General features: G+C 33.3%; 1 protein-coding gene across 1 annotated transcript; it reads left to right on the forward strand.

Annotated features, from left to right (window-relative positions):
- Positions 1-12,888: 12,888 nt before the first annotated feature.
- Positions 12,889-25,089, forward strand: LOC123540179 (MAM domain-containing glycosylphosphatidylinositol anchor protein 2-like). Its single transcript, XM_053525713.1, has 9 exons — positions 12,889-12,910; positions 13,158-13,199; positions 13,556-13,603; positions 14,277-14,330; positions 16,243-16,389; positions 21,387-21,550; positions 22,221-22,419; positions 23,070-23,111; positions 25,008-25,089. The coding sequence occupies exons 1-9, from the start codon at positions 12,889-12,891 to the stop codon at positions 25,010-25,012; spliced, it is 723 nt and encodes a 240-aa protein (XP_053381688.1). The 3' UTR covers positions 25,013-25,089.
- Positions 25,090-27,053: the final 1,964 nt, after the last annotated feature.

The raw sequence follows: 27,053 nt of genomic DNA on the forward strand, positions 1-27,053 counted from the left end.
AAAATTATATGAATAATAGAATATGACCGTTCTTTTTACATAATGCAATTGAAAACCTGGTTTTCGTGGAATTTCCACGTTTCTTTTTTTTATGTAAAATGCGTCACCTATATGCTAATATTGCCATTGTTTAAAATGTGGCTGAATGATGAACATAAAATACAGTAATTTCTTGGTAAATCCTATTTCTGATAATTACTTTCTTTAACATTTGCCAAAAGTTTGAATATTGCTAAAAATACATGAATGTTTTATTGAAACTACTAGTTTTATTACCTCCCTTTATGGTTCTAACTATAACTGTTCATGTGCAATATTAGAAGTAGTGCTTTTCTAACCATGTAATTACGCATAACATCTGTTTGGAAAGCTGTTTCATCTGGTTTAAACATAAAAAGTCAAAGCGTTATGGACCTTTGAGATCCATTTCGTTATACTTTCTAGATTTTCACACAGTCATAGACCCATTCTCCAAAACACATCCAAATATTTGCTTAAAAAGTCAAAACAAAACGAAAACAAATACACACCCTGCTTTCGTTTCGAAAATGATGAGTATAAAAGCGGCTTTTTATGTAAAAGACACATTGATCGAGAGGGCTAAGACGCTTTCCTGCGGAGGTGAAGGCCTCGGGTTCGATTCCTGGCTACTCCCATTGCGGTGTGTCCTAGGGCAAGGCACTTTATCACAATTGCCTCAGTCAACCCAACTGTAAATGGGTACCAGCATATTGCTGGGGGTAAGGTATAATTGGTTTTAACTTTTTTTGTTGCGGAACCTGTTCTTTCATAGCTTTGTAAATAGCTTTCGTTCAATTCATCAATAATTTCAAATGATATATTTTGTTGTAATGAGGAGTGTTGCTATGGAAACCACAAAGTGTACGCTGAAACTCATGGCTAAATGATTTTGAGTGCAGTAGGAAATAGAAAACATGTTTCTTGTGTCCCGAATAGTTTTCAAGACTATGTACTTCATCGAAACGTTGATATTGTGATTTCGTCTGTGATAGCTTTACTTTTGTGCTATATAGGTTTCTGTTTAAGGTTCATAAAATTGTGATATGTCTCAAGTGAAAATTAGATATATATATTTTTTTTCTTCATATTTTGCATCAATGTGAGTTAATCATTCACTGAAGGTAAATATGAAAGAACAGATTCCGTTTGCCTAAAATAAAATGACTTATACGAAATATATAGCAAAACTGATCACGCTTTGTTTAGTTCATTTTTTGAACTGTCGTGAATTTTCACTGAATTCGATAGCATTCTCGATAAATATGATCTCCCGGTTTTGTTTAGTTCTTCTTTACAAAAGAATCAGTTCAAAAGTCTAATTTATGAATGTGCATTTGTATACGAAATATTTGCAAGAAATAGTAAAAGAATCTCTGTACAGCAGAGCATAGAAGCCATTTCACAAAGAGACAGACTTTCCAGATCACAGACTATACAGACATTTAAATAATATGATTTTTGATATAGTTAGTTTCGCCGCAAATTTGGCTTCATAGTACATGTACTAGCAGGTACAAACAGATGCCCTATTACTGCAGCGCAAAGTAATGGACCACTGAAATGTAAATAAAACTTAACCAAAACTAATCTTGTATATCGGCGAGAATGAGGCCACACGGAATCGTCTTGAGAAAAAAACTGAAACGGTACAAAATGTCCTCTGGTCCTTTACTCATGTAGCTGCTGTTTTTTCCGCTCAAGAAATTTAACATGGTTCAATTATGACTGTGTCACATACCTCAAATAAACTTCACATGGACACATATACTTGTATCATCTTGCTCAAATAAAATGTTGAAGTACAAGCTGATTTCTAAATTCTCTTTTAGTTTCAAATACGGATTCCTATATTAGATCAGAATGCGGGAAGTAATTTAAGGCTTAGAAATCATGGCTACACACAAAGGGGACTGGTCCAGTGACTTTGTGGCAGAGTTAAACATGTACATTAATCACTTAAATGGTGCCTTCCCTAATGTTCTAAGGTTGTTGCAAATGTTTATGAGGGAATCAACACTTTACCAACATACAGTCATTCATAATCCGGCAAAAAGTTGAAATGTGAGAAGTACTAGCCAGGCCCCAATTTCACGAAAAAAACTTAAGTAATTTCTTAGTTAAGTCTGTTATTTTAACATCATGCTATTGCTTAAGCTATTGTTATTTAATGTTGATTTTTAAGTTTTTTTTCGTGAAATTGGGGCCCGCTGGTCTTAGGAAGCATTCCCTTGATCATAAAGAGAAAAAGCTGGTTGTATGCACGTCCACGTGTTGAAAATTGCGGTGTGGGGAGACTGTACTTTTGGAACATAGGTTTCCCCGTTGGATATCTATCGTTATTTTTCCTAAATTTCACAAAAATGTGTCTAGTGTTTCTCGAAAATGAAAATGCAAATAAAATATATCAGAACGGCGGGATCATTAAAATGATATGACGTTCTTAGATTTTTGTTTGAGGTCAGAATAACTTTTTAATGAGAAATAAGTCCCATGAACAGACTCATTCGAACCGAGTCTGTTATTATTCTTCTTGGTTGCAGTTTCTTTCAGGATCCTTTTTATAGATTTTATTGGCAAAGAAGAAACATAGCGGTATTCACTTAATTGTGTTTCTAAGCTGCCCATTCGAAACTGCGTTGCGATTTCAGGCGAATTTTTCAGACGCAAAAACCGAATATTTCTATGCAAATACGCATTGCTTTTTTTTTTAGGACTAGCCCTTTAAATACGGTGTTTCAATAATTAATTGATCCGGACAAGCACTGTATATAAAGAGGATATTTGTTTGTTTTGAGTGAATATGGAATAGCGCCGCGAGTGAAAATTTTCACACTTAGAGCTGAGATATATTCCATACATTCACTCAAATATATATATATATATATATATATATATATATATATATATATATATATATATATATATATATATATATATATATATATATATATATATATATATATATATTATGCTTAATTACGTTGAGATGTGCATTTTGCAGCAAAATTTAATCTCAACGCGGAAAACAGACACGCGTAAACAGAAATGACGTCAGACGTGTTGTGACATTATAAAGACGCACACAACATAAAGTTCCATTTTTTTTTTGCTGCATAACGTTATGAAATTCTCATTAAGTAAAATAATTTGAATCGAGCAATATGCTATTAATAAGCAAATAATTTAAAATTTATACACAATGTACAAGTAGATCGGCAGCTATATCTCTCAGTGTGAAAATACAGATTTCATATTTTCACAGTGTGAGTATTAGATATAAAAATATTTAACTTATAGAATACAGTAGTTAGCATAAAATGAAATGCGATATTCTCAGAAAATGACAAAAGTTTGCACACTGTTGAAATAAACAGCAAATAACTCGACTAAATGAAAACTGTGCTCAGAGACGGACACTTTTTTGCTCCAGGTGCACCCATCCTTTTCATTTAATACAGTTTATAGCGGACATGAATATAACAAGGCTTGAAAAGCGTAATCTTGTTAATTTTTCACCACTTGTTCTGCGTATAGGTTACCACTTTATCTGATAAAGCTATAGCCAGTGTGGATCTGCCAATTCTTTCATTTAAAGAGTTGTGCTTCTCTTAACAATTATCCCCATATAACGTAGATCATTTAGTTTCAAATGCAGCGACTGGAATATTAAGACAATAAAGAAAAATATATATACACACCTTAATTTAACTACGGACCTAAGCAAGCATTTGTCCAGTGTTAAAAGTCTTAGTTAGTCGCTAAAAGTCAAAAAATATTTACAGGATGTGTGTACATTTTATTTTATAGGTGAATCTTTATGGTTTTTTTATATAGTGGCGGTCAAATAAATAAAAATGTCAGATACAAAGTCTTACAAAGTAACTAAAAGTAACTCGAACCCAATTCGATATTATTGATTCTTCTGAATTTTCATGACAGGGACATTAATGTTTTACATTGAAAAACAAACACACTAAAACAAAATGAGCGGGGCACAACCTTAAATCACCACCTTAAATCGGTCAGTGGCAAACACCACTGGTTCATGGAGCACATCCCTTACTCTTAGCCGCCCCATCCCCTCTCGCCCCCTCTTCCCCCAACAATATTCAAAAGTCACATTACATTGTAAATAAAACGATCGTCGCCGGAAGACTTTACTATTGTTTTGTTTACAACAACGTCCACAAGATTCAAACTTTCATTGTGCACACTTTGTAACACTCGAGTGACACACAATACTTTAGCTCCTTAAGCTCATATTTATTACAAACAAAGCATTTTTATTCGTCAAAATAAATCAGGATGCTTAAAATGATTTATCGAACAATATGGAATTAGGGAATTGGGGAATATTTTAAAGAGGTATGTTTTCTGATTGATTTAAAACTTTGATTTGGTGACTTATTTTACTTCTAACTACCTTCCAGTTGTCTTGTAATTTCATTCTCTGTGTTTTTTTATTCTTATACAAGACCCAATTTAACTAAAAGAAAAATGATGTTGGATTTTACAAGTTTCAGCAGGTTTGGGCTTCTCTATAATCTGGTTAGTTTGGTGCAAGATTCTCTTGTGAAATACATTCAAAGCTTAACCAGTGTTCTCAGATTGGTTGGTGACAAGGCTGCTGTATGATATCTTTTTCAATGTCTTTGTGTACTGGTTTGATTGATAATATCTCCATTTATTGCAAATGTTCACACATGCAGTATGTTTACGATTGGATACGTAGTTAACAATTTATGTTACAAAAATAGTAAAGACAATAAATAGTAATTTAACAACGTATAACCCACTTCGATACCCAGCTGGAAGGAAATACCTGTCTAATACAATTTTATGAATTCTTGAAATTCATAAGGTATCTCTTTCCCTAAAGCATTCCAACACAAAAAGGTCAATGTAACAGAAGATCTCGATAAAGTAGTAGCAGGGGTCGGACCACTGGTACATTGCCGTCGTTGCTCTAAAAAATGTAAATGCTTATCATAACATGACTGCATCCTCGGTCAATATCATTTTTACAGGTCCGTAAAAACACATATTGACCTCAACATAAGTCAATAACTGTATAATAAATGCTAACATAGCAAGATATATTGTTGTCATTCCCGCGTCAGTTGACAGGTCAAAGACCTGTACACTGTTCATCAGTAACGCTGCATTTTTGAAGTGCAACAACAACTGAGCAGCCAATAATAATTCGTGTAATTTCATGTGTGAAATATTAGGGCCATCTTATCTCTACAGAGCAAGGAGTGCACACACTGCCATACTGAAATCGAGATGAGACCAGTAATATATATAGGTAAACATAGTTGTTTCCTTACTTTCATTATTAAATTTTCATCATTGAAATATCAGATGTAATTTTCTACTTTTACTGACATAATTATATTTATGAACAAAGTCTGTGATCATTACGGCAAAATAGCACAAAAGCGGTCAAAGTAATTTCTCTCTCTATATAGGTTAGGTTTTGGCATTTCTTTATCATTTAGAACTGGTGGTCTACATTTCGAGGGCTTAGAGCAAAAATGGTCTATCTGTAAACAGAAGTAGATGCAGATAGACCAGTATCGCTCTAAGCCCTCGATTTGTCATGGAATTATCATTGCCAAGACTTAAAGACATAAAAACTTTCATTTTCTTTCGTAACCATGATAAAGTAATGTTCTTAATAGTATTGTTGAATTCATACTGAAGTACTGACTATGTATCTGGCAATAAAACGCAAACAAAAGAAAATTCTGTCATAATCTTGCAGATTTCTTTTCAGAGATGAGAGCTGTCAATGCCTAACTGTAACAAAATTTATCTTTCAGGATATGTCACACTTGGACTTCTGTTCTGCACGAAAGGTAGTATAAAGTTTCTTTTTATTTACCGATCTATAACGTAAGAAAAAAAATTATCCCAGTTTGGGAATTGTCCACTACCATTCCTTCAGAATTACTAGTATCTTCTTTTGTGTAACAGCACCAATTTTATGATTGGTTCTGAAGCATTTATATTATTCATGATAATGTTTTTCACCAAACGCATCTCTTAACTCTTATAAGAGAACGAAAACACATATTACTATGTCTTACTATCACTGGAAGAGTATGCCACATTTGTGTTTTCTCCATATACAAAAGCTCTTTGAGTCTTTTTAAAACTTTTTATCATTAGTAACTTATTAAATATTAAGCGCTCAATCTCTTAAGACAACTGCTGTTTATCGTGAATAAGGACATGTAAGGACATAAAGCATTTCCACACTTTGATGTGGAATCGATATTGTAAAAGATCCAACAGCTAAAGTAATCAGTTTTCATGATATTGATGAAATACCAAGAATCTTAAGCATAAAAATGTTCATCCCAATAATGAATCTTTCTATTAAATAAATCGTCAGATATTTTTCTTCTGACAGGTACTGGCGTACGTATTTGAGATATGTCATATGACTAGGCCAAATTGGTGTATATATCATAATATATCTTTCGGAAAGTCGTTAGATGACATGCAATTTCAGTATTATCTAACATAACCGATTTATTTTACTGTGTATGTATGAAAATCAATCAGAACATACCAAAGACGATATCTGTTATAGACATGTCAATGCATTTTGTTCATTATTGTAGTTGCCGAATGCATCACGTGCCTTAATTGCCAAAACATTGCAGACCTAGGTAACTGTAAGGATGTCAATATTTGCAAGGAAGACGAGGTAAAGTTTGTAGAAATATGTATCTACATGTATATCCCCGATGTAAGTTCTATTTGATGTATTAGATACAGTTTTTTTTTTACCTCAGCGTGAAATTAAAACAAAGCTGTGTATTTCTTTCACAAGTAAAAGTTGATTAACCACAATTTTGATCAGATATTAATATTTTCGTGTTTTTTCTTCCTCTCATAATATCTAAATATATCAAACTTCCGTTACAATGCACGTTTCTCGTATGACAACGTTACGTGTACAAACAGGATGATCCGTCTTCTCGTGACGTCATAGTCATTTAACGTTACGATTGCAGAATATATATATTTGTAACAGATATTCGTAAAATTGATTTACTACATTGGCAAAGTTTTGTCCCCTGCAACTTTGAAACCGCTTTATAATACCGGATGTAAAAAAATTGAGGTAACTGATCTTAAGCCTTTCATATATATATGTTATATACAATTGCATGGCACAAGAACCTTATATAGTTTATTCCTGATTTAATTGCATTTTTGCTAAAACATCATGCGAAGTCGGTAGAGGCAGTACATAATTTTAACGCCGTGTTAAATGCAATATGCATGTGATGTTGTACATGTGTGCATGTGTGTCACTAGTCTTAGAACTCGTGCCGTCAATTGACCTCCTGTAACTAGCATGAACGCATATGTGTTTGGGTTTTCCGTATATGTGTAAATAATTCTATTACGATTCTTGCTTCGACACTACAGAGTTTGAAAATGTTTTCTTTTTAAGCGTGAATGTTTGAAAGTTCAACCTCCCCGGCGTTTTGCCATCGACTGTGATCGTTTGTATATTGTATCCTTCTACAATGTCTATTAGTTCAGTGTAGATATTGATATATTTCATTGCTACACATACACTACAGTAAAGTTTCATTCGCTGTTCCTTTTAGATGTTTGTTGCACTATTCTAATGAACACAATGTACGTTGTAACAATGATTTGATGTTAATATCATTTATTTTTATGTAACAAGATAACATACATTATACAATATATATATAACTATGAATATGATCGTGTTAAGAAAAAAATAGAAAAAAGGTAAGTCAATCGCTTCAAATAAGACAGTGTTAAAAATTCTCTTTATTTTTTCTGTTATTTGTGATGAATTAAAAACATTTTATGACAAATGTCACAACTGCCTGTGGCGGAATTCAGATCCGGTGATAATACAATACTCTAACCACTGAGCAAAAGAATGACTCCCTGACACAGTTGTCTGAGATTGGCTTAAAACGTACGTACTATGCGTAAGCGACCATAACACTTCCCCTCTTCGAAGACGTTATCATTTAAAATGACGTGTAATAATTTCGAAAGTAAAATGTTATATTCGGCATAGGATAAAGTCCATATCCCGAACGAGCATGGTTAGAGAATTGGACTAGCATCCGAGAGAACCGAGGCATATGGCTTACATATGGCTTTTTATTTACTTCACAACAGCGGGTGTTAAGTGCTGTGTGGCGGCCGTAAAATGTCGCCCCGACTTCATCTCAGTGTTGTTATATTTTCTGGTTCTTCGGGATCATTGATTTCAATTCATTTAGATTTGAAGATTGAATACTGCTTAAGCCGGTGCTAGGGGGCGTGGGCAGTGTTGCATTTTTCATAACTGCTCATGAACAGACTCAATCAAACCGAGTCTGCAATTTTCACTGTTTGCATTGTTCTCGGTGCTTCCGAGGGATCTACTTTCCAGTTTTTATTTACAAACATTTATTATTTAATTACTTGCTTTTACTGTGTCGCTGATAATTCATAGAGATTCCTAATTAAATCCCTGCAAAAATGCAGTATAGCAGTTGCAATTTTGACCCTTGCTTGAAGTACACATAGTAATATTGGCAACAGCGAAACAGAATTTTATATATCATTTAATCAAATCTCAGTTGTTAAACATACCTTACGACGGGCGCTGATCTGCGAAATAATTATAAGAAATAGGTATGATGAACATGTTCTCAGGTTCAGTTTGATAAGATTTTACTGATAGGACAAAATACCATAGGAACAGTAACGTTCGTGAACGCAGCCTCTCCCACCCCTGTCCCTACATACACACCTCCTCACATCGAAACTCAATAGTAACAATATGTACAGTGAAGCTATGTTTAGTACTTTGATTTGGCTATCTCTTGTCAACAAAATAACTATTGATAATTTACCTAATATACCGACTTGATTTCAGTTTTGCAAGTTGCAACTCTGCAATAAGAAAGCGTATGGCGATGGTAATTCTAGAAGAAAGAGGGCGACTGAAGAAGATCTTACATTGTGCTGCTAGTGTTGTTATGAAGATAGTTGTAATGCAGAGGGATGTGGATATAAACGTATTTCGCAATACATATTTTGATTAATTTCTCTGCAGTGAAATATATTGTATGAATTGTTTTTGTTTTTTTTAACTATTTTCTTGCATTAGGCCAATACAACTCTCTTTAGTTTGTTAAGGTTGAGAAATATACAAGTCTAATCAAGTCAAATTCAATTGTTTAGTTAGAAAAAGAATATTCTTCACAACTAAATATATAATGTTAGTCAGGGCTAGAATTTTAACACCTATAAAAACATAAGATATTATTATCGCTAAAACCAGCGTTTCACACACTCTCAAATTAAAAAAAAAAAAGAGTAGAATTATTCAGGAAAATAATTGTAACTTTTCAGATTCTCAAAATAACAACACACAATGCTTTGATTGTAAAGAGGTATACGAAGGTGGACCATCCTGTACAAACACAATTGATTGCGATCTGAATACCTTTGTAAGTTCTCTCTCTCTCTGTGTGTGTGTGTGTGTGTGTGTGTGTGTTCGGGTTTAACGTCTTTTTCAACAATTTTTCAGTCATATAAACGACGGTGTCTACTTGTAGCAGCGAGCACAATGCCCAACTTATCACGCCGGCACGTGGCATGATACCCCACCCAGTCACATTATACTGACACCGGGCTGACCAGTCCTAGCACTATCCTCTTAATGCTGAGCGCCAAGTGTGGAAGCTACTAGTATCATTTTTTACGTCTTTGGTTTGACGCGACCGGGGATCGAACCCACAACCTCTCGCCCTCGAAGCGGACGCTCTACCACCAGCCTACCAAGGCGGTTAAGTTCTTTTTGAGTTTTAAAAGAAAGTAAAATAAAAATGACAAACAAAATGACGTAATTTCTGTCAACTAGTAAGCTATGTTACGATAAGTTTGCTGGTGAAACAGCAGGCAGACTTAAAGGTCCAATACTAAGGAAAGTGAACATTTTAATTTCTTTTAAAAAGCACAGAAACTATTTCATTTTATTGGAAAATGAAAGTTGGTATGTAGAAATTCGAAATAAATCGCAGTATATGTACAATTATTTTCCTATGAAGTATGAAGAAAGTTAAAAAGACCTGGGGGGTCATTCTGTCGATTCATTGAAATTTCAACATAATACACATACACTTCTTTGAGTTCCAAAGGCCTTCTGTAAATTTTGACCTGCCAATCTTCATTATTTAGTGTCTTGCAGAAGTCTATGCACTGGCTATGAAAAAAATTTCCAGCTCACTTTCCCTTAGTAATGGACCTTTAAAGAAATACAAGTCCAATCAGTACATATCAATGGTAAGAGTTAATAGTCACACTTGTCACCGGTCCACAATTTTCTATTATCTAATACAATAACGTTATAACTGGTCCTAAGGGTGTGAAACAGGTTCCCCACTTGAAGATCAAAGTCAAACTGGGTGTTATTGCTTTGCTTTGTTGCATTACCTGCTTTTAATGATGTTCGTAATAATTATACTGTGCACAGAATATTGTACAAATATTGGGAAATGCAAATGACTTGAAGGTATGAAAGTTCATATTAAATAAGGTAACTTAACACCGGAAATAAATCTTTTCAATGTTTTAATAATATTCATTCTTTTGCAGGCATGTTCAGTAACCATACGTCCTGGATCCAACTATCCAGGTGCATATGAGCTTGGCTGCCAATTAAAAAAGCGGGTAAGTTAATCTTTTTTTTGTTGCGTAATGCTATAGATAGTTAGGTTTGCTATGATCGTAACATTCTTCTTTAACGTTCTTCTTGAGTTGTGCTGGGAAGGTCAGTGGAAGGATAGATACCATTCCCATTTATATAGTCACCGACCAGTCACACTCTTGGCCTTGACAATATCAACACGTAAAACTATCTTCTCCTATTGATTTTGCACGACCATTATATACCGAGAACCATTCAACCTTGCTTAAGAGATTTCAGCTGTTCAATGAGGAAGGTATATTACTATTTACTAGAGTTACTCTAGTCCGCGAGCTAAAACTGACATTACGAGTACTGTATTCATAACGCAATACGAGAGCGCTTGAAACAAATTTTATCTGCCCATTATAGTTAAGAACATTTGACAGAACAACTACACAATGCAGATCTAATGGCATCATCAGCCGTTTCAAATGAGGATATATTGCTACATATTCCCAATTGTCGTTTTTATCGATTGAATGCATCAGTTAATTTCCTTACTGTCTTGTCTGGTGAGTATTGAATAAGTGTTTCCATCATTTTGTTTGTCCCATTGATTTAACAAAGGGAGGGGTCATGATGTCCAATTACAAAATTGCAAAGCTAGGAACAAGATCATCATAGCCAGGCAGCCCTGACTTCATCAGACAACAGAAAATAACCACTGCTGCCAGAAACATGAACCATACACAATTCATAGGAAACAACCGAATCATTTTTACATGTGTTAATTCAAAAGAAACCAATAAATCATTTTGTAGAACAACATCCCGGACACCAAGTCTTACCAAAGCCGACGGCCTAAGTGTCTTCACTTTGTTGCTAAATGTCAAGGTTCCCTGTCAAGAATGGTCTTATAAGCCGCCTACGGAAACACGGCACTCATTTAAATTAGAAGTAATGTTTATCATTTAAAATCTTTATCATACGCGGTGTATGCTGCTGTGTTCAAAATTAATAATGAAAATAAAATCAATACCACGACTACTGTTATTTCAACCACTACTACTGCTGCTGCTACTGTTAATACTTCTACAAATCCAGTTATCAGAATAAATATTGCTAATTCTAATTGTTTTCCCGAAGCAATGTGACATATTCCTCTCTCTGAATGCTGACCAGAAGGACGAAAACGTGAAATGTTGTGACACAACTCTTTGTAACGCCAGTCCATACAACAGAAAAGTCAACAAAACCGCCATAGGTAAAATTATATTACAACAACTCTTTGACAGCGGAAAAGTCAACAAGACTGCCATTGTTAAAGTTATATCATAACAAAGGATTTCACGAAGTCCTTTCATTTTATAACATAAAGTAGAATAACACAATGTTTTCATTGTCTCTGTAAATGTATATTTTCTGAATCAACATGTTTTGATAAGCCATGTCATTTGGTTATCCATGCTGTCATATTTCTTTCTGCGACCCCTTTCAACTGGGTTCGAGAATATTATACTTTAATCATGATAATTTTTGTAAACAGCTTTATGAACAATAAATAAACAATATGAGCAAATTAATGAAGCAGAAAATAAAAAAGAAAAAGGCCATGTTCTGTCACCTACACATCAGTATTGAACAAACACAATATGAATGGTTCAAGTGTATGTGTACTCGAATGTATCTTATAAAACTCTTTTAATTTGACCTTGGGCTATTTTTATTTCATAAATCATTTCTAGCATATACTGTTGTTACTATGAGTGACAAAAGCATTGTTCACCTTTAATGGTCCTTCTTGTGTAAAAGTAATCTTTTTACTCAAATTTATGTAACTAAATTACTCTCTTTTTCAGCAATGAACTTTGACTGCCCAACTGGAATTGGTAAATATTTTTTATTCTGAACAACATTTGTGAGTATGCTTGATTAGCTATCGCAGAAAAATACAAACTCGCGATGTCCTGAAGGAATAATGTATTAACTTCTGGCAAATTGTCTACAAATTTAAAACATAAAGCGATGGCAAGCTTACTTCAAACTGTTAATCATTAAATAAAATCAAAATAGTTTTATTATATTTTGTGACATCATAGTGCAATTTAATAAACAAAATAAATTTGTTAGTTGAATATAATATTTTACTGAAAAAAATGATAACCCGAATGATAATGGTAAAAGATTGTGTATCTGGTTGTTACAAGTTTTCATGAAATGCAGTTAACATTTTTACTTTTTGTTCAAATGAAATTTAATGGTTCACTTTCTTACGAAACAACGTTCCTCGTGATTTATCAACTACATGTATTTGTATGAACGTACAATAATTTTGTTTAAATAGTTGTTAAATTTTCATTAAACGGCATATTCAATTACAAAACAACGACAGTTTGTAAGTCATAATGCGTTCGCTTAATTCATTATCATTAGTGTATTTCAGCGCGCCCTACAACAACTCTTGCACCAACGACCCCTACAACAGGTTCGAACATTTTTGTGCTTTTATAATTACTTGAGGTTATTAGCAAAATATTTTAAGAATATTGGTAAATGATAAAGAAACAACTAGAAATTAGGATTATATGTCTCGTGTATTTCAGATGCACATTGCAAATATCAAATTTCAATGAAACCTCATTTAAATGGGCTGAAATGTTTCTAATGTGCATTGTTTATACACTGAACCGATTTTGTAACGCAACATTTAACCATACTTTTTTATGCAATATACACTTGTGTAACTTAATAGGCATTTAGAAAGAAACTGTTTCGCATTTTACTCTTTAATAATAAATAAATCTTTTTACAAAATACTATGATTCATCATTTGTGTTTTAGCACGACCTTCACCTTCGACTGCTACAACAACCATAACAACAACGACAGGTTGGTAATTTTACTTTTTCCAATCATATCAAACATTTTGATATTTGACTAATGAAACCTCATTTAAATGGGCTGAAATGTTTCAAAGGTGCATTGTCTATACATTGAACCGATTTTGTAGCGCAACACTTAACCATTCCTTTTTTAAAAGAAAACAAAATGTGATATTCACTTTAGCACCTTCACATGCATTTAGAAAAAATGCATCGAATATCAAAATTACAGATAAATTACGTAAACGCAATATTATAACACTCAAGCCCATGTTAAACAATCACAAAGTAAGAATTGATAAATATTTTTATTTCATGCTAACTGGTTGAAATTGAACACATTGTCATTATTATATAACTCTCTTTGCCGCTCAGAAAAAAAACTCCTTTGAAATATGTTTTTAAATTGCCTCCAATGGTCGCCTTTGGAAATATTAGAGAAAATCCAATATCATAAATGAACATTCATTATAGTTTCCATTATTATGAACGACTGTCCTCATCACAAAGTTGTGTTTAGGTTCCAAAGCATATGCGGACCCAGGCGTTACAAGTACTTACTTCACACATTTCAAAATCAACGTCGTTAGTAATAACAAGTATCTGAACAGAAACTATATATATATACCTGTAAATAATTTTTTTATACAAAATACCTTGATTCATTATATGTGTTTTAGCACGACCTTCAACCTCGACTGCTACAACAACAACAACACTAGCAACAACAACAGGTCGGTTATTTGACTTCTTCAAATCTGATCAAAACTTATAAGTTTAGACTAATGGAACCTCATATTAATGGGCTGAAATGTTTCTAAGGTTGTCTTATACACTGAACCGTTTCTAACGCATCACTTAATCATTTATTTTTAAATCTATGTAATATTCATTTGTGCAATTTAACAGGTATTTTGAAAGAAAAACATATAAATCGATTATCAAATATCAAAGCCCATATAAAAAGTAATACTAAACATTATTATTATTTTAACTCTCTGTGACGCTCAGAAAAATATCTCCCTTGAAATAAGTTTTTAATCACATAACTTTGTTGCCTTTTGAAATACTGGTACTGTATGTCTATCCCGAAGTGAGCCTAAACGCGAGTCATGTACAGCTAGACAATTCCGTATAGAAAAAGCTAGCTATGTTGTAGTTTTCACAAGAAGTAATAAAAATGCTCTACAAATGTTCCCTTAGATTTTTTTTTATATTGATATGTGCTTTCTCCGCCCGTTTCAGCTGTTTACCAACATTTGGTAGATTTTACTGGCAACAACATATTATTTGGTTGTTGTCTTACTTAAAGATCACAGGACATCAACTCAACCTTACGCAATATGCCAGTATATTCGTCAAAGTAGTTTCCCAGTCAGGACTAGGTTTGTTTCTGTCGTCATTTGTGCTCTCGATTCCGCGACATTTTTTGTGACGATATAAAGCTCTAAAATCGATATTTCTTATAGTTATTTCTACTGAACCCATGATAATATTCAATTTTACAGCTTTAGTTACTTGAGTTACTTAGGCTTTTCGTTTATTCCTCAACTGATTCCGTTTTGCGTGTTCTTTTAGTCTGACCTTCTCGAGAGCGGAACGTAATGATGAATGACGGAATTGACCTCATTGGTCATTCGAGTTTGTTCCTTTTTTGTACTGTTTAAATAAAATACTTATATGTAGTTTTTGTTTTTTAAAGAATGAAATGGTGTCGTGTTCCATGGACCTAATTTCATTTCGCTATGTGTCCCTGGTCCTTTCGTTCAGGGCCCAGAAATAAACAATACTATCAAAAGCACACCCTGAAGGTTTTAAACGAATTTTTTTATCTTTCTTTATTACAAACATAACATTTCCAACAATTGTTTATATCTCTTCACAATTTGGCGGAACCGAGCACAATTTTCAATAATAATAACTTTACATTTAAGTTATATTGAGTACGGACACAGTTGGAGTACGGATGAATACGAACGTAGCCGAGTTCTGTAAGGGGAGTAAACAAGGGAAGAAACGAGTACGAACATTGTTGTGTGGGTGGGGGGGGGGGGGGGCTGGGGGGGGGGGGGGGGGCAGCGCATTTTGCGTTAGTTACTGACACAGCAAAACATTATATGGTTTAGATTGCATTTTTTATGCTTCAAGAAGAGGTCTTTATGAAAGAAACAAGTCACGTAGTAGACACATGTACGTCCATGGGAAAGCATTTCAAAATTCAAATTGGGTATTAACAGCAAGTGAATTGCCTTGTTTGCACACGATTTTTCTCCCGTTAATACATGGACGAATCCAGTAAAAAAAGTGGTTTTTATGCAAGAATTGTTATTAAATACTGTAGAATGATACAATATGTATGTGATTTTAGAGCTATTTTGCAATTCTAATATATCAAAAGCTTGTTCGATCAACTCACATATTAATATGATTATCTGTGGACTTAAATCATGTATTTTTTTTGTTTCAAACACATAATAAAGTCGAACAGATATCATTCTAAATGTCTGCTGAAAAGAATGAATCTCTAACAAAATATATGTGAATTGGAAAATGTTGCTCATATGTGTTTGGCCGCCTTATTGCTGGCATATTTGTTATTTTACTTACACTAAGACAATAGTATAATTTGAACTGTTTATTATTTAGTTCGGTATCCTAGTCAGTGTTCTTTTGACCAGAATAATTTGTGTTTATGGATACAATCGTCTGATGATGATTTCGACTGGACACTTCAAGGCGGACGGACACAGACAGATGGCACGGGACCATTAGCGGACCACTCAATTGGAAATGGTACATATAGTTTTAAACTGAAGGGGTCAGGCAAAACAGATGGCACACATAAAAAATCAAAACTTCAGTTGCTTAATTGAGTCTAAGGTTAAAAGTGAGTTTTGACACTAATTGGATGTTTCTAAGCACAGATTTGAAGTTACACAATAGCAACGCTCTATTCTGAGAGTGGTTCCTATATTCTGTTTTATAACCTTTAATCAAGGTTATATCTATTATTGTAAAATAAGAAATCCAACTGTACAATATTATCACCAGATACACAAAACGAAATCCATTCAAACCCCAACATAATAGACATTTACGGATTAAGTCTACGTGAACTGTGAACACCTAGGACGATCGATTTTTCAAGGGGACCGTCTCAACATGATAATTTTAATTTATGTTTGGTAGGAAAACGTTTCTATAATGATGGTAAGGTCTGGCTTAATATGTCACTGCACAGGATAATATTTGGATTTGTCTGTCCGTCCGTCTGTTCGCCAGAGAAATGTTTTGTTATACATATCGCAAAAAGTATTTAATCTAGCGTCATAACACTTTCCTGAAATGTTTTTCAATATTATAAGTTGCGCATCTGCGACAAAGTTGAAAAGATGAGCTAGTCTGATCGCAATGTATCCGTATTCCATCGTCGTCGTCGTCCAACATGAAAAAATGTAAACTGGGTCAGTTGGGATCAAAATGTAGGTCAGCAGGTAAAACATTGTGAAAACTGTAGAAAACGTAATATCTTGCGTCTCCATTCCTTTGTTGTTATTATACGCCCGATGGGACGTATTTTGGGATACCACAGGTGTTCATTTGGCTGTCTGTCTGTTTGTCTGTCTGTCCGTCTGTCCGTTAACAAGTTCGTGTCGACTCCGCTCCTTGAAGGATTTTAAACAAACTTGAAACAAATGTTATCCACATCAAGAGGACGTGCAGAAAGCCTGTATCAGGTGGATTGCTTTAAGGTCAAGGTCACACTTAGGGGTCAAGGTCATATGACTTTGTTTCGTGTCCGCTCTGTAACTCTTGATCTGTATGAGGGATTTTAAAGAAACATTGCACAAATGTCCACCACATCGAGTCGACGTGCCGAGCGCATGTTTTGGATGGCTAGATACAAGGTCAAGGTCACACTAAGGGGTCAAAAGTCATATAACTTTGTTTCGAGTGCGATGTGTAACTGTTGAACTGCTTGAAGGATTTTAAAGAAACTTGGCACAAATGTTCACCACATTGAGACGACGTGCAGAGCGCATGGCTTGCTTCAAGGTCAAGGTCACACTTAGGGGTCAATGGTCACATGACTTTGTTTTGTGTTTATGTTGCTTTGCATTGCGGTGCTCTTGGTTTTATTTGGCATACCCATTTTTTGTTCACTTACAATATTTTTTTTATTGAATTACTTCCCTTTTATATTAATATAAATAGGTTATTTTGTAACATTTTTATTATTGACCGTAATGAAAAAACCGATACCACTTTTCTGTGGTACAACATGGATGGTACCTGCAAAGTTAAGGTGTATTTTGACATATCTGTACCTGGTAATGATTTTAGTGGACTTAGAGTTTTTCGGGGAATTTCTTCCCTTTGTTGTCCTTTTCGTTTGGGCTTCAACAGTAAAGTTCTTTAAATTTTGCTCCCATCCCCTGATATAATCCTTCGGGCGTATATTGCCCCGCTTGGCGGAGCACTTGTTATTTCTGTATTATCCGCGTTAAAGACTTTGTAATCGTATAACTTTATTGTTTTAATTTGTCAGTAGTGGATGGACGAAGAGATGGACAGCTTTTTTACTAGATAAATGAACGGAAGATAGGAAAATAATCAAAATAAAAAATATTCCGATTTATACTGTATTATGGCATAAACATGAATTAAATGAAATTCATTTCTTGTTGACAGTTTTCAGTTTATACACTCAGTCCGTTATGTTTTCCTCTACACACAAGGGATGCACAGACATGTACGTAGAAACTAGGCCTTTAGACTGTTGAAAAGGTATTTCTATGATATGACCTATCGACTGACTTTTATATCCCAGATAACTGTATTCTAATTTTTTATACATTTAAAAAGAGAAATGTTCTGTCTTTGGACTAAATTTCATAAAGAAAATGTGGCATCTAGAGTAAGTATAAAGTTTTCAGAAAAGGTAGATAATTAAAAAATGGGACGACCTAGATTATGGTTCCTTGTCCCTACACTCCTTCTCACTGACTTCTATCAGTTTGTAAAGTATGAAATCTATCTTGCATAGTATTCGAGTTATGCCCCAAAGAAGGTTTAAAAATGGAGATTATTAAAAATGGGACCAACTACAGTTATGGTTCCTTGTCACTGCACTTCCTTTCAATGAGGTCTAACATTGTATAAAGTTACGACTTGGTATCTTCAATACTTATTTAGTTTATCATCCGGTCAAGAAGTGTCAAAAGGGAGATAATTCAAAGGTGCGACCACATAGAGTTATAATTTCTTGTCAAATAGAGTTATGGGGATTGATTTTCCTTGTGTAGACTTCGATAGTAAATAACTATTTTAAGTTTCAAGTCAAAAGCTTTAATAGTAACAGAGATATTTGAAATTATCAAAAATTTTAACAAAATGATCTAAGTTAAAAAGGGCATAATTCTGTCAAAATCCAAATCAGAGTTATGGGGATTGTTTTTCTTGGTGAAGATTTCGATAGTAAATAACTATTTTAAGTTTCAAGTCAATAGCTTCGATAGTAACAGAGATATTTGCCTTTATCAAAAACTTTAACCAAAAATTCTAAGTTAAAAAGGGACACAATTCTAACAAAATTCAAATCAGAGTTGTGGGGATTGTTTCTACGCGTGTAGACTTAAATAGTAAATTAGTATTTTAAGATTCAAGTCAATAGCTTTGATAGTAACAAAGATATTTGACTTGATCAAAAACAATAACAGAAAATTCTTAATTAAAAAGGGACATAATTCCGTCAAAATCCAAATCAGAGTTATGGGGATTGCTTTTCTTGTTGTAGATTTCGATAGTAAATAACTATTTTAAGTTTCAAGTCAATAGCTTTGATAGTAACAGAGATATTTGACTTTATCAAAAACTTCAACCAAAAATTCTAAGTTAAAAGGGGCATAATTCTATCAAAATTCAATCAAGAGTTATGCGGATAGTTTCTCCTGGTGAAGCCTTTGATGGGAAATAACTATTTTAAGTTTCAAGTCAATAGCTTCGATAGTAACAGATACATTTGCCTTTATCAAAAACTTGAACCAAAAATTCTAAGTTAAAAAGGGACATAATTCTACCAAAATTCAAATCAGTGTTATGGGGATTGTTTCTACGCATGTAGACTTAAATAGTAAATTAGTATTTTAAGATTCAAGTCAATAGCTTTGATAGTAACAAAGATATTTGACTTGATCAAAAAAATTAACAGAAAATTCTTAATTAAAAAGGGGCATAATTCTGTAAAAATTCAATCAGAGTTATGGGGATTGATTTTCCTTGTGTAGACTTCGATAGTAAATAAGTATTTTAAGTTTCAAGTCAATTGCTTTGATAGTAACAGAGATATTTGACTTTATCAAAAAATTTAACCAAAAATTCTAAGTTAAAAAGGGACAAAATTCTATCAAAATTCAAATCAGAGTAACGCAGAATGTTTTTCCTGGTGTAGACTTCGATAGTAAATCATTATTTTAAGTTTCAAGTCAGTAGCTTTGATAGTAACAGAGATATTTGACTTTATAATAAAATTTAACAGAAAATTCTTAATTAAAAAGGGGCATAATTTTGTAAAAATTCAAATCAGAGTTATGGGGATTGTTCTTCTTTGTGTAGACTTCGATAGTAAATAACTATTTTAAGTTTCAAGTCAATAGCTTTGATAGTAACAGAGATATTTGACTTTATCACAAACTTTAATCAAAAATTCTAAGTTAAAAGGGGCATAATTCTATTAAAATTCAATCAGAGTTATGGGGATTATTTCTCCTCGTGTAGACTTCGATAGTAAATAAATATTTTAAGTTTCAAGTCAATTGCTTTGATAGTAACAGAGATATTTGACTTTATCAAAAACTATAACCAAAAAATGCTAAATTAAAAAGGGGCATAATTCTGTAAAAATTCAATCAGAGTTATGGGGATTGTTCTTCCTTGTGTAGACTTTGATAGTGAATAAGTATTTTAAGTTTCAAGTCAACAGCTTTGACATTAACAGAGATATTTGACTTTATCAAAAATTTTAACCCAACGGAGACGCCGACGCCGACGCCGGAGAGAGTGCAATACCTCTACATTTTCTTCGAAAAGTCGAGCTAAAAACAGGCACATCCAAATTTATATCACCTACCGCATAGTGATGATATAATAACTCAAACCCTATTACCGTTATAAACACTTTTTCATATCGCGCATAATATAATTAAACTATGCTGAGACGGTCCCCTTGAAAAGTCTATCGCCTTAGGTGTCCACAGTCCACGTAGACTTAATCCGTAAATGTCTAATACAAGATCATGATTTCCTGTTCCTCTTTCCTCTAACTTTATGATTTCATGGTTCGTTTCAACATAAAATAGAAAATGTGGAAACTCCACGTGACTCAACACGACAAAATGAAAATATTGCAGGCTCGGTTTGATTGAGTCTGTTCATGGACGGTAGTGGAAATTGATGATACCGTTCACGTCCTCTAGTCTCGAGTTGAACAGAGCTCAACATTTACACATACTACAAGTAAAAAAAAAAATTAGAGATCCGCATTCATTTATAACTACACCTATTTCGTAAATAACTAGAAATTGATTTTAACATTCATATTGTTAAATAGATAAACAACTTAATTCAAGGGAAGCTACGTGCATGTCTCTTTGCCTCAGATTGTAGGCAGAATGAGAACAACAAACACTTCAGTTTTGGGAGTGTTAACATTATGAGGCATTTCATCCCGTTATTTCATACAATAGTAAACAATAACAAATTTGTATTCTTTTTGTTGATGTTCTTCAAAGTCCAAGGGAAGTACTTGTATATAGAATCATCTTCACCTAAAGACCAAGGTGAATTTGCTAGATTAGAGTCTCCTACCCTGTCTTCTAGAAGAAAGACTTGCATGTCGCTATGGTACTACATGTATGGAGATAGTATTGGCAACTTAACAATTCTGATTAAAAAGGTAAGCAACACGCATAGTAACCAAATTTTACGTTTCAGTTAAACTGTATCTGGAAACTTTAATTTAGAAAAACAGCTCTTTAAACTTGTGAAGACTGTAAAAATAAGATTCAACTTAAGGTTAATAAATGACAATTGTGACATATTTGACGGCGCGGGAGTGAAATAAAACCATTACATAAATTTGATAATACACTAGTGTAATAAAACTTTGACGTCGGCGGCCTTTGTATATAGGAGACGTTTAGAGAAATAAAACCATTACATAAATTTGATAATACACTAGTGTAATAAAACTTTGACGTCGGCGGCCTTTGTATATAGGAGACATTTAGAGAATTTACTTGCTCTATAATAGTTAAAAAAGAAAAAATTGTGAAACAGGAAAAGCTTACATTTGATAAAAAATATTACATTTGTGTCGTTTCAGACCCTGGCATTTTATTATTACATGTATATTCAACTCGATATCCACTACTTAAACATCGCATGATCCCTCCTGCGTTTATATTCAATATGTGAATTCTGTAAGGGCAAAGAAATTTTAAGTATTGTTTCTACCTTCAGACTCAATATTTTATTATTATTAGACAATGTCTTTTCTACATAAAATCACATTTCTAACATTTGAACACAATTACATAAGTAACACGTATCATTTCATCTACAAGGGTCAGAACACAAAATCCGAGAATGTTCTCTTCAACATCTCAGGGGATCAAGGTCAACGTTGGTGTCATGCTGTTGTAGAAATACCTGCTTCACCTATGGTTTATGATTACAAACTTGTCATACAAGGCGAGGTCGGGCCAGGTTATCTTGGTGATATTGCAATCGATGATATTCTTATTAGTGAAACCAACTGTACAGGTATGAAACAAAGCTTTTCCTAATTCAGTAAGAAAAAGGCAGTAGGGTAGTAGATATTTCATTTAAACGTAAAATACCCTCATCTGCCACTTTTGCATGATAAGAGCTGGATGGCAGCATCTTTACTGCTTATTTTCCAATCAAATGTAATGATAAAAAGGGTAATCATCATTATTATGGTAGATTTCCCGGATAGGACATGATAAAGAAAAATAGATTTGTCATCATTTTCCTTCCGTATAACGGAGTTTGCTCGTCTTTAAATTTATAAAATTAGGTTCAGGTCGTTAGATAAGTAAGATATTATCATAGCACTATGGGTTTGATGAAACTTTGATGTGCTAATGAAGTATTTAGCATTTTGTATTAGAAATTGCATAAATGCTATTTTAGTATTTTGCAAACTATTGTGAAAAATACCAAGCGAGTTTCAGTTGATATGAAATATTATATTAGTGTATACAACGATTTTAATACTGTACGGAAATGACGCTATATTTCTTATTTAAACAAAAGGTTAGAATAACAAAACATTACAAGATAAAACTGCGGATATCAGTAATTTGCTATTAATAATTCAAATGGTGAAAATAATTCAGATGGTGAAAATACGTATGTTTTCAACAGACATATTCTTTTATCTATTTTAGTTACTAAATGCAACACACCAGGCGTTTCTGCAACAATTGTAGGTATGTCAGCTGGATATTATTATTTTTAGGCCATTCTCACTAAATTTATATAATCCATAAAGCATTCTAAACGCTCATTTGCATATGATTAGTTTTGTTTTTTGTTACACTTGTTTGAACTTATATAGTTTTCTTAATTTATGAAAACAGTCGTAAGCAATGAAAGAGACTGAACAGTTTTCAAATTACAACTCTAAGATATAAACTTCACATACATTTTTTGTACTTTTAAAATATGGTGAAAAGTGTTTGTTTTATCATCTTATTTCATTTTCGGGAATTAATTTACGGTTAGACTTTCTTCTTCTTTGGGCAAGACAATATTTGGATATTACTAATACTTGTCTTTTTCTTGCCTGTACTTGTTCTTAGTAAATTAAATAACTAGCTAGACATCAATTTAATTCTTGTTGTAGCAAAGATTTTACCTGTAAATGTGGAAATAAAAAAATCTAAACAAGGTTTTCAACAAGCCAAAGATCAGTTTAAGTTACTTTGAAGAGGTAACAAGCGATCGAGTATTGCAGTTGCAATGCAGAAGTACCCTATCTGTATAAAACTTTGTTAGTGTTTATCCCTTGTTGCTGTCGGCAACAGTATTAAAACTAAAACTGTTTCAAGGCATTTAAGAGCCAAGAAACAAAAACTATTTTTATCTTAATTGACTATTATCCTTTGAAAGCAATGGTCATATACACCGCATATTGCCTCATCATGGGTAACATTTGCGGACAGTATTAAGATAATCCATCTATGCACATAAAAGTTATAGAGTGGAAACAAATATTTACTTGGCCTTCAGTAGTCACATTGATTGACAACAATAGGTATATGTGCGCAACAGACAGTCTAATTATGGGGAAAATTTCTGTGGAGTTATAAAAAAGTCTTTCAATGCAATTAAAAGTTATGGACTGAAAGAATTTTTCGTTTGGCATTAAACAGTGACATTGATCTCTAACCGACAACCTAACCGACAAGCATAGATCATGTGTTGACACATTGTTTCATTACGGAGAACGTTTATGTATACCAATAAGATTACCCATCAATGCATATCAAAGTTATGGAATGGAAACAATTTTTACTTGACTTGAAACCGCCCGACTTCATCTCAGTGTTGTTATATTTTCTGGTCCTTCGGGATTATTGATTTTAACTCATTTAGATTAAAGATTGAATACTGCTTCAGCCGGTGCTAGGGGGCGTGGGCAGTGTTGCATTTTCCATTACTGCTCATGAACAGACTCAATCAAACCGAGTCTGTGATTTTCACTGTTTGCCTTGTTCTCGGTGCTTCCGAGGGATCTACTTTCCGGATTTATAATAGTGATTTCGACCTTTGACATAAAAGCGTTAATCATGTACCTGCATTATCTACATATAGCACTCTACACACATGCCAAGTCTATTAACCTACCTTGTAACTTGTACGAGACATTGCACGATCCAAATTTGTAGACGGTCGGACGTTCCTACATAAGGATATCTATATGGCTACTCTTTGTATCTCCCTATAATTCGTTTAGCGACATAAAAGCTTACGGAATAAATGGCATCAAAGCAAATGTACAGTTACCCATTGTCCTACAGCCACCTAAGTATGTCCCCTCCTGTGTTCCACCGTTAGGGGTCTATTAAGATCGTTTATATTTAGACCCACCTGCTCATAAAATGTTACAAACAATGTAAATGTACGACTCAAACTAAATAAACAAGGTATTACGTAATCACTGACGTCTCAATTTTCCTTCGGAAGAAACGCGCAATATGTGAATATATGTTGATATGGTTGAGCAGTTACATGGTCTCAGTCATTTTACAGAAAAAAGGCTTTGAACCAAAATATGGCTGAATGAATATGTTTTCACAGAAGTCATACGTTCTCTTTTGCAGGATAAGCTCTAAGAGTGCAGCTCGCTCTGATTTGCATTGGTTTTTTGTCTTGATATCTGAATAAATATATTATGAAGACTAATTTATCTTTCATGGTTTTACATCTTCGACATGTGATAACAAATAATTAAGATTTCTACCATTGTATTAGTCGTCACCCTATGGTTCATTGTCTATAATTTGAATGCCGTAGGTCCTCGGCGTTCATGTGCTATTGATTTAATCCAAGAGATTATTTAATGTATGTATACATTTTGCCACGCGATTGTTGCTTATGGATGCCAGTTAGAATCCAGGTGTCCTTATGGTATAACATAAGATAATAAACAGGAAAAGGTAGTTGTGATAGGAGGAGTACTCAACCACCCATTACCCATGTAAAGTATAAAGTATATGGCATCGTGCCCTGAACCATTTATTAAATAATAAAGAAACAAAAGACGTTCGGACATTCACGCTGCGCTGGTACACAATGCACGTCCTTTTACACATGTTGCACAACTTTACATTATCCCTCTGTCCTAGGTTTTTCATCAAAAATCTTTAGACAGTCATTCTGTCTGTGGTACCAATAGCATGTCAGTGCACTATTAAGATAAAGTTTTGCAAGTGAACGAGAAACATGGACAAAAATAAAGTTATGTCATATATGATGACCGTTACATGGATATGGAATGTAAAATAAACTGGTTGGTAAACAATCTTCAGGAGATGCTTTATCACATATCTATTTCAGATCCTGGTTTTATCATATTGTTGGAATGATATTTTCTTCTTTTCATATACAAGGTAATGCAATTCAAGTGTTTATAGGTTTTTCGACTTCGCATACATGTACATTTTTAACATATTGACAATTTAATTTTTATTTTATTTTCTATGCCAATTAAAAATCAAGTAGTATTTGTATGAATTAGAAAAAAACAAACATTGTCAATGTGATAATTGTTTTTTTCATATGGAATGTAGAAGAATTGGTTAGAACTATGATGAACTGTCGTATCATCATAACTTGTGTGATAATGTGGGGTTACAAACTATCTTGTTATCTAATTTTATCTTTTACAATCTTTTAGAAAAAATCTTCAGCAATTACAAGATATAACCGTAGATTTTTCTCTAACAGAGCGAAGCATAATCGGCCAACTCTAACGTTGTCTGTTCTTTAATTACGCATTTTCACATGTTAACTAGAACACATCAAGAATCTGTATTTGTTTGTATATTGATAAAGCCGAAATTAACAATGCCTAAAGGTGAGCTCGGCATTATCAAGAAAAGTGAATCTAAAGATACAAGTACGTTTATGCTATAACTTCTGAATCTCGAATTTTTCTTTTTCAATAATATATATCTCATTTTGTAATTTCGTCTGTGATCTTTATCTTTGCCCTTTATAAATTAATAAAATGATGATATGTCTCGAAGTGAAAAATAAATATGTTACATTTTTCATATTTTGCCTTGTTCTTTTTTATCAATACACAGTCATATCTTAGAAAATGTCATGTTTTGATAGCCCATTCTTTCTGTAGACCTTTCATTTGTTCAATAAAGATAAATGTGAGCCTACGTCTGCTTTTCACTTTGAGTGTCTACGAAATATTTGCAAGAAATATAAAAACAATCGCGGTAAAACAGAGCATAGAAACCTTTTAATAAAGAGACAGTTTTTTTTTTCAGATTAAAAACTATACAAACAGTTACAGGCTTGAAACAACCTGAAAAAAAATGCGTTTGGTAAACTCTAAAACACATCTGATATTATATGTTTCAGTTTCAGTTTTATTTTATTTATTCCATAAGGTTATTAGCCCATCATGGCATAACAAGCATACATACAGATATGACGAACAGTGAAAACATATATATAATTACATACACTTCAATGTGGAGAAGGTCTGACAAATATTTTTTGCAACCTTTTCATTTAACATAAATGATTTAGATTATGTTAATACAATATTTCTTTTAATGTATCAACTACACTTGTATATAAAATATTGATATAGTAGGCACATTCATTCTGATAAAATTTAAGGAATT

This window comes from Mercenaria mercenaria, chromosome 15 (assembly GCF_021730395.1).
Source record: "Mercenaria mercenaria strain notata chromosome 15, MADL_Memer_1, whole genome shotgun sequence".
Classification (NCBI taxonomy): domain Eukaryota; kingdom Metazoa; phylum Mollusca; class Bivalvia; order Venerida; family Veneridae; genus Mercenaria; species Mercenaria mercenaria.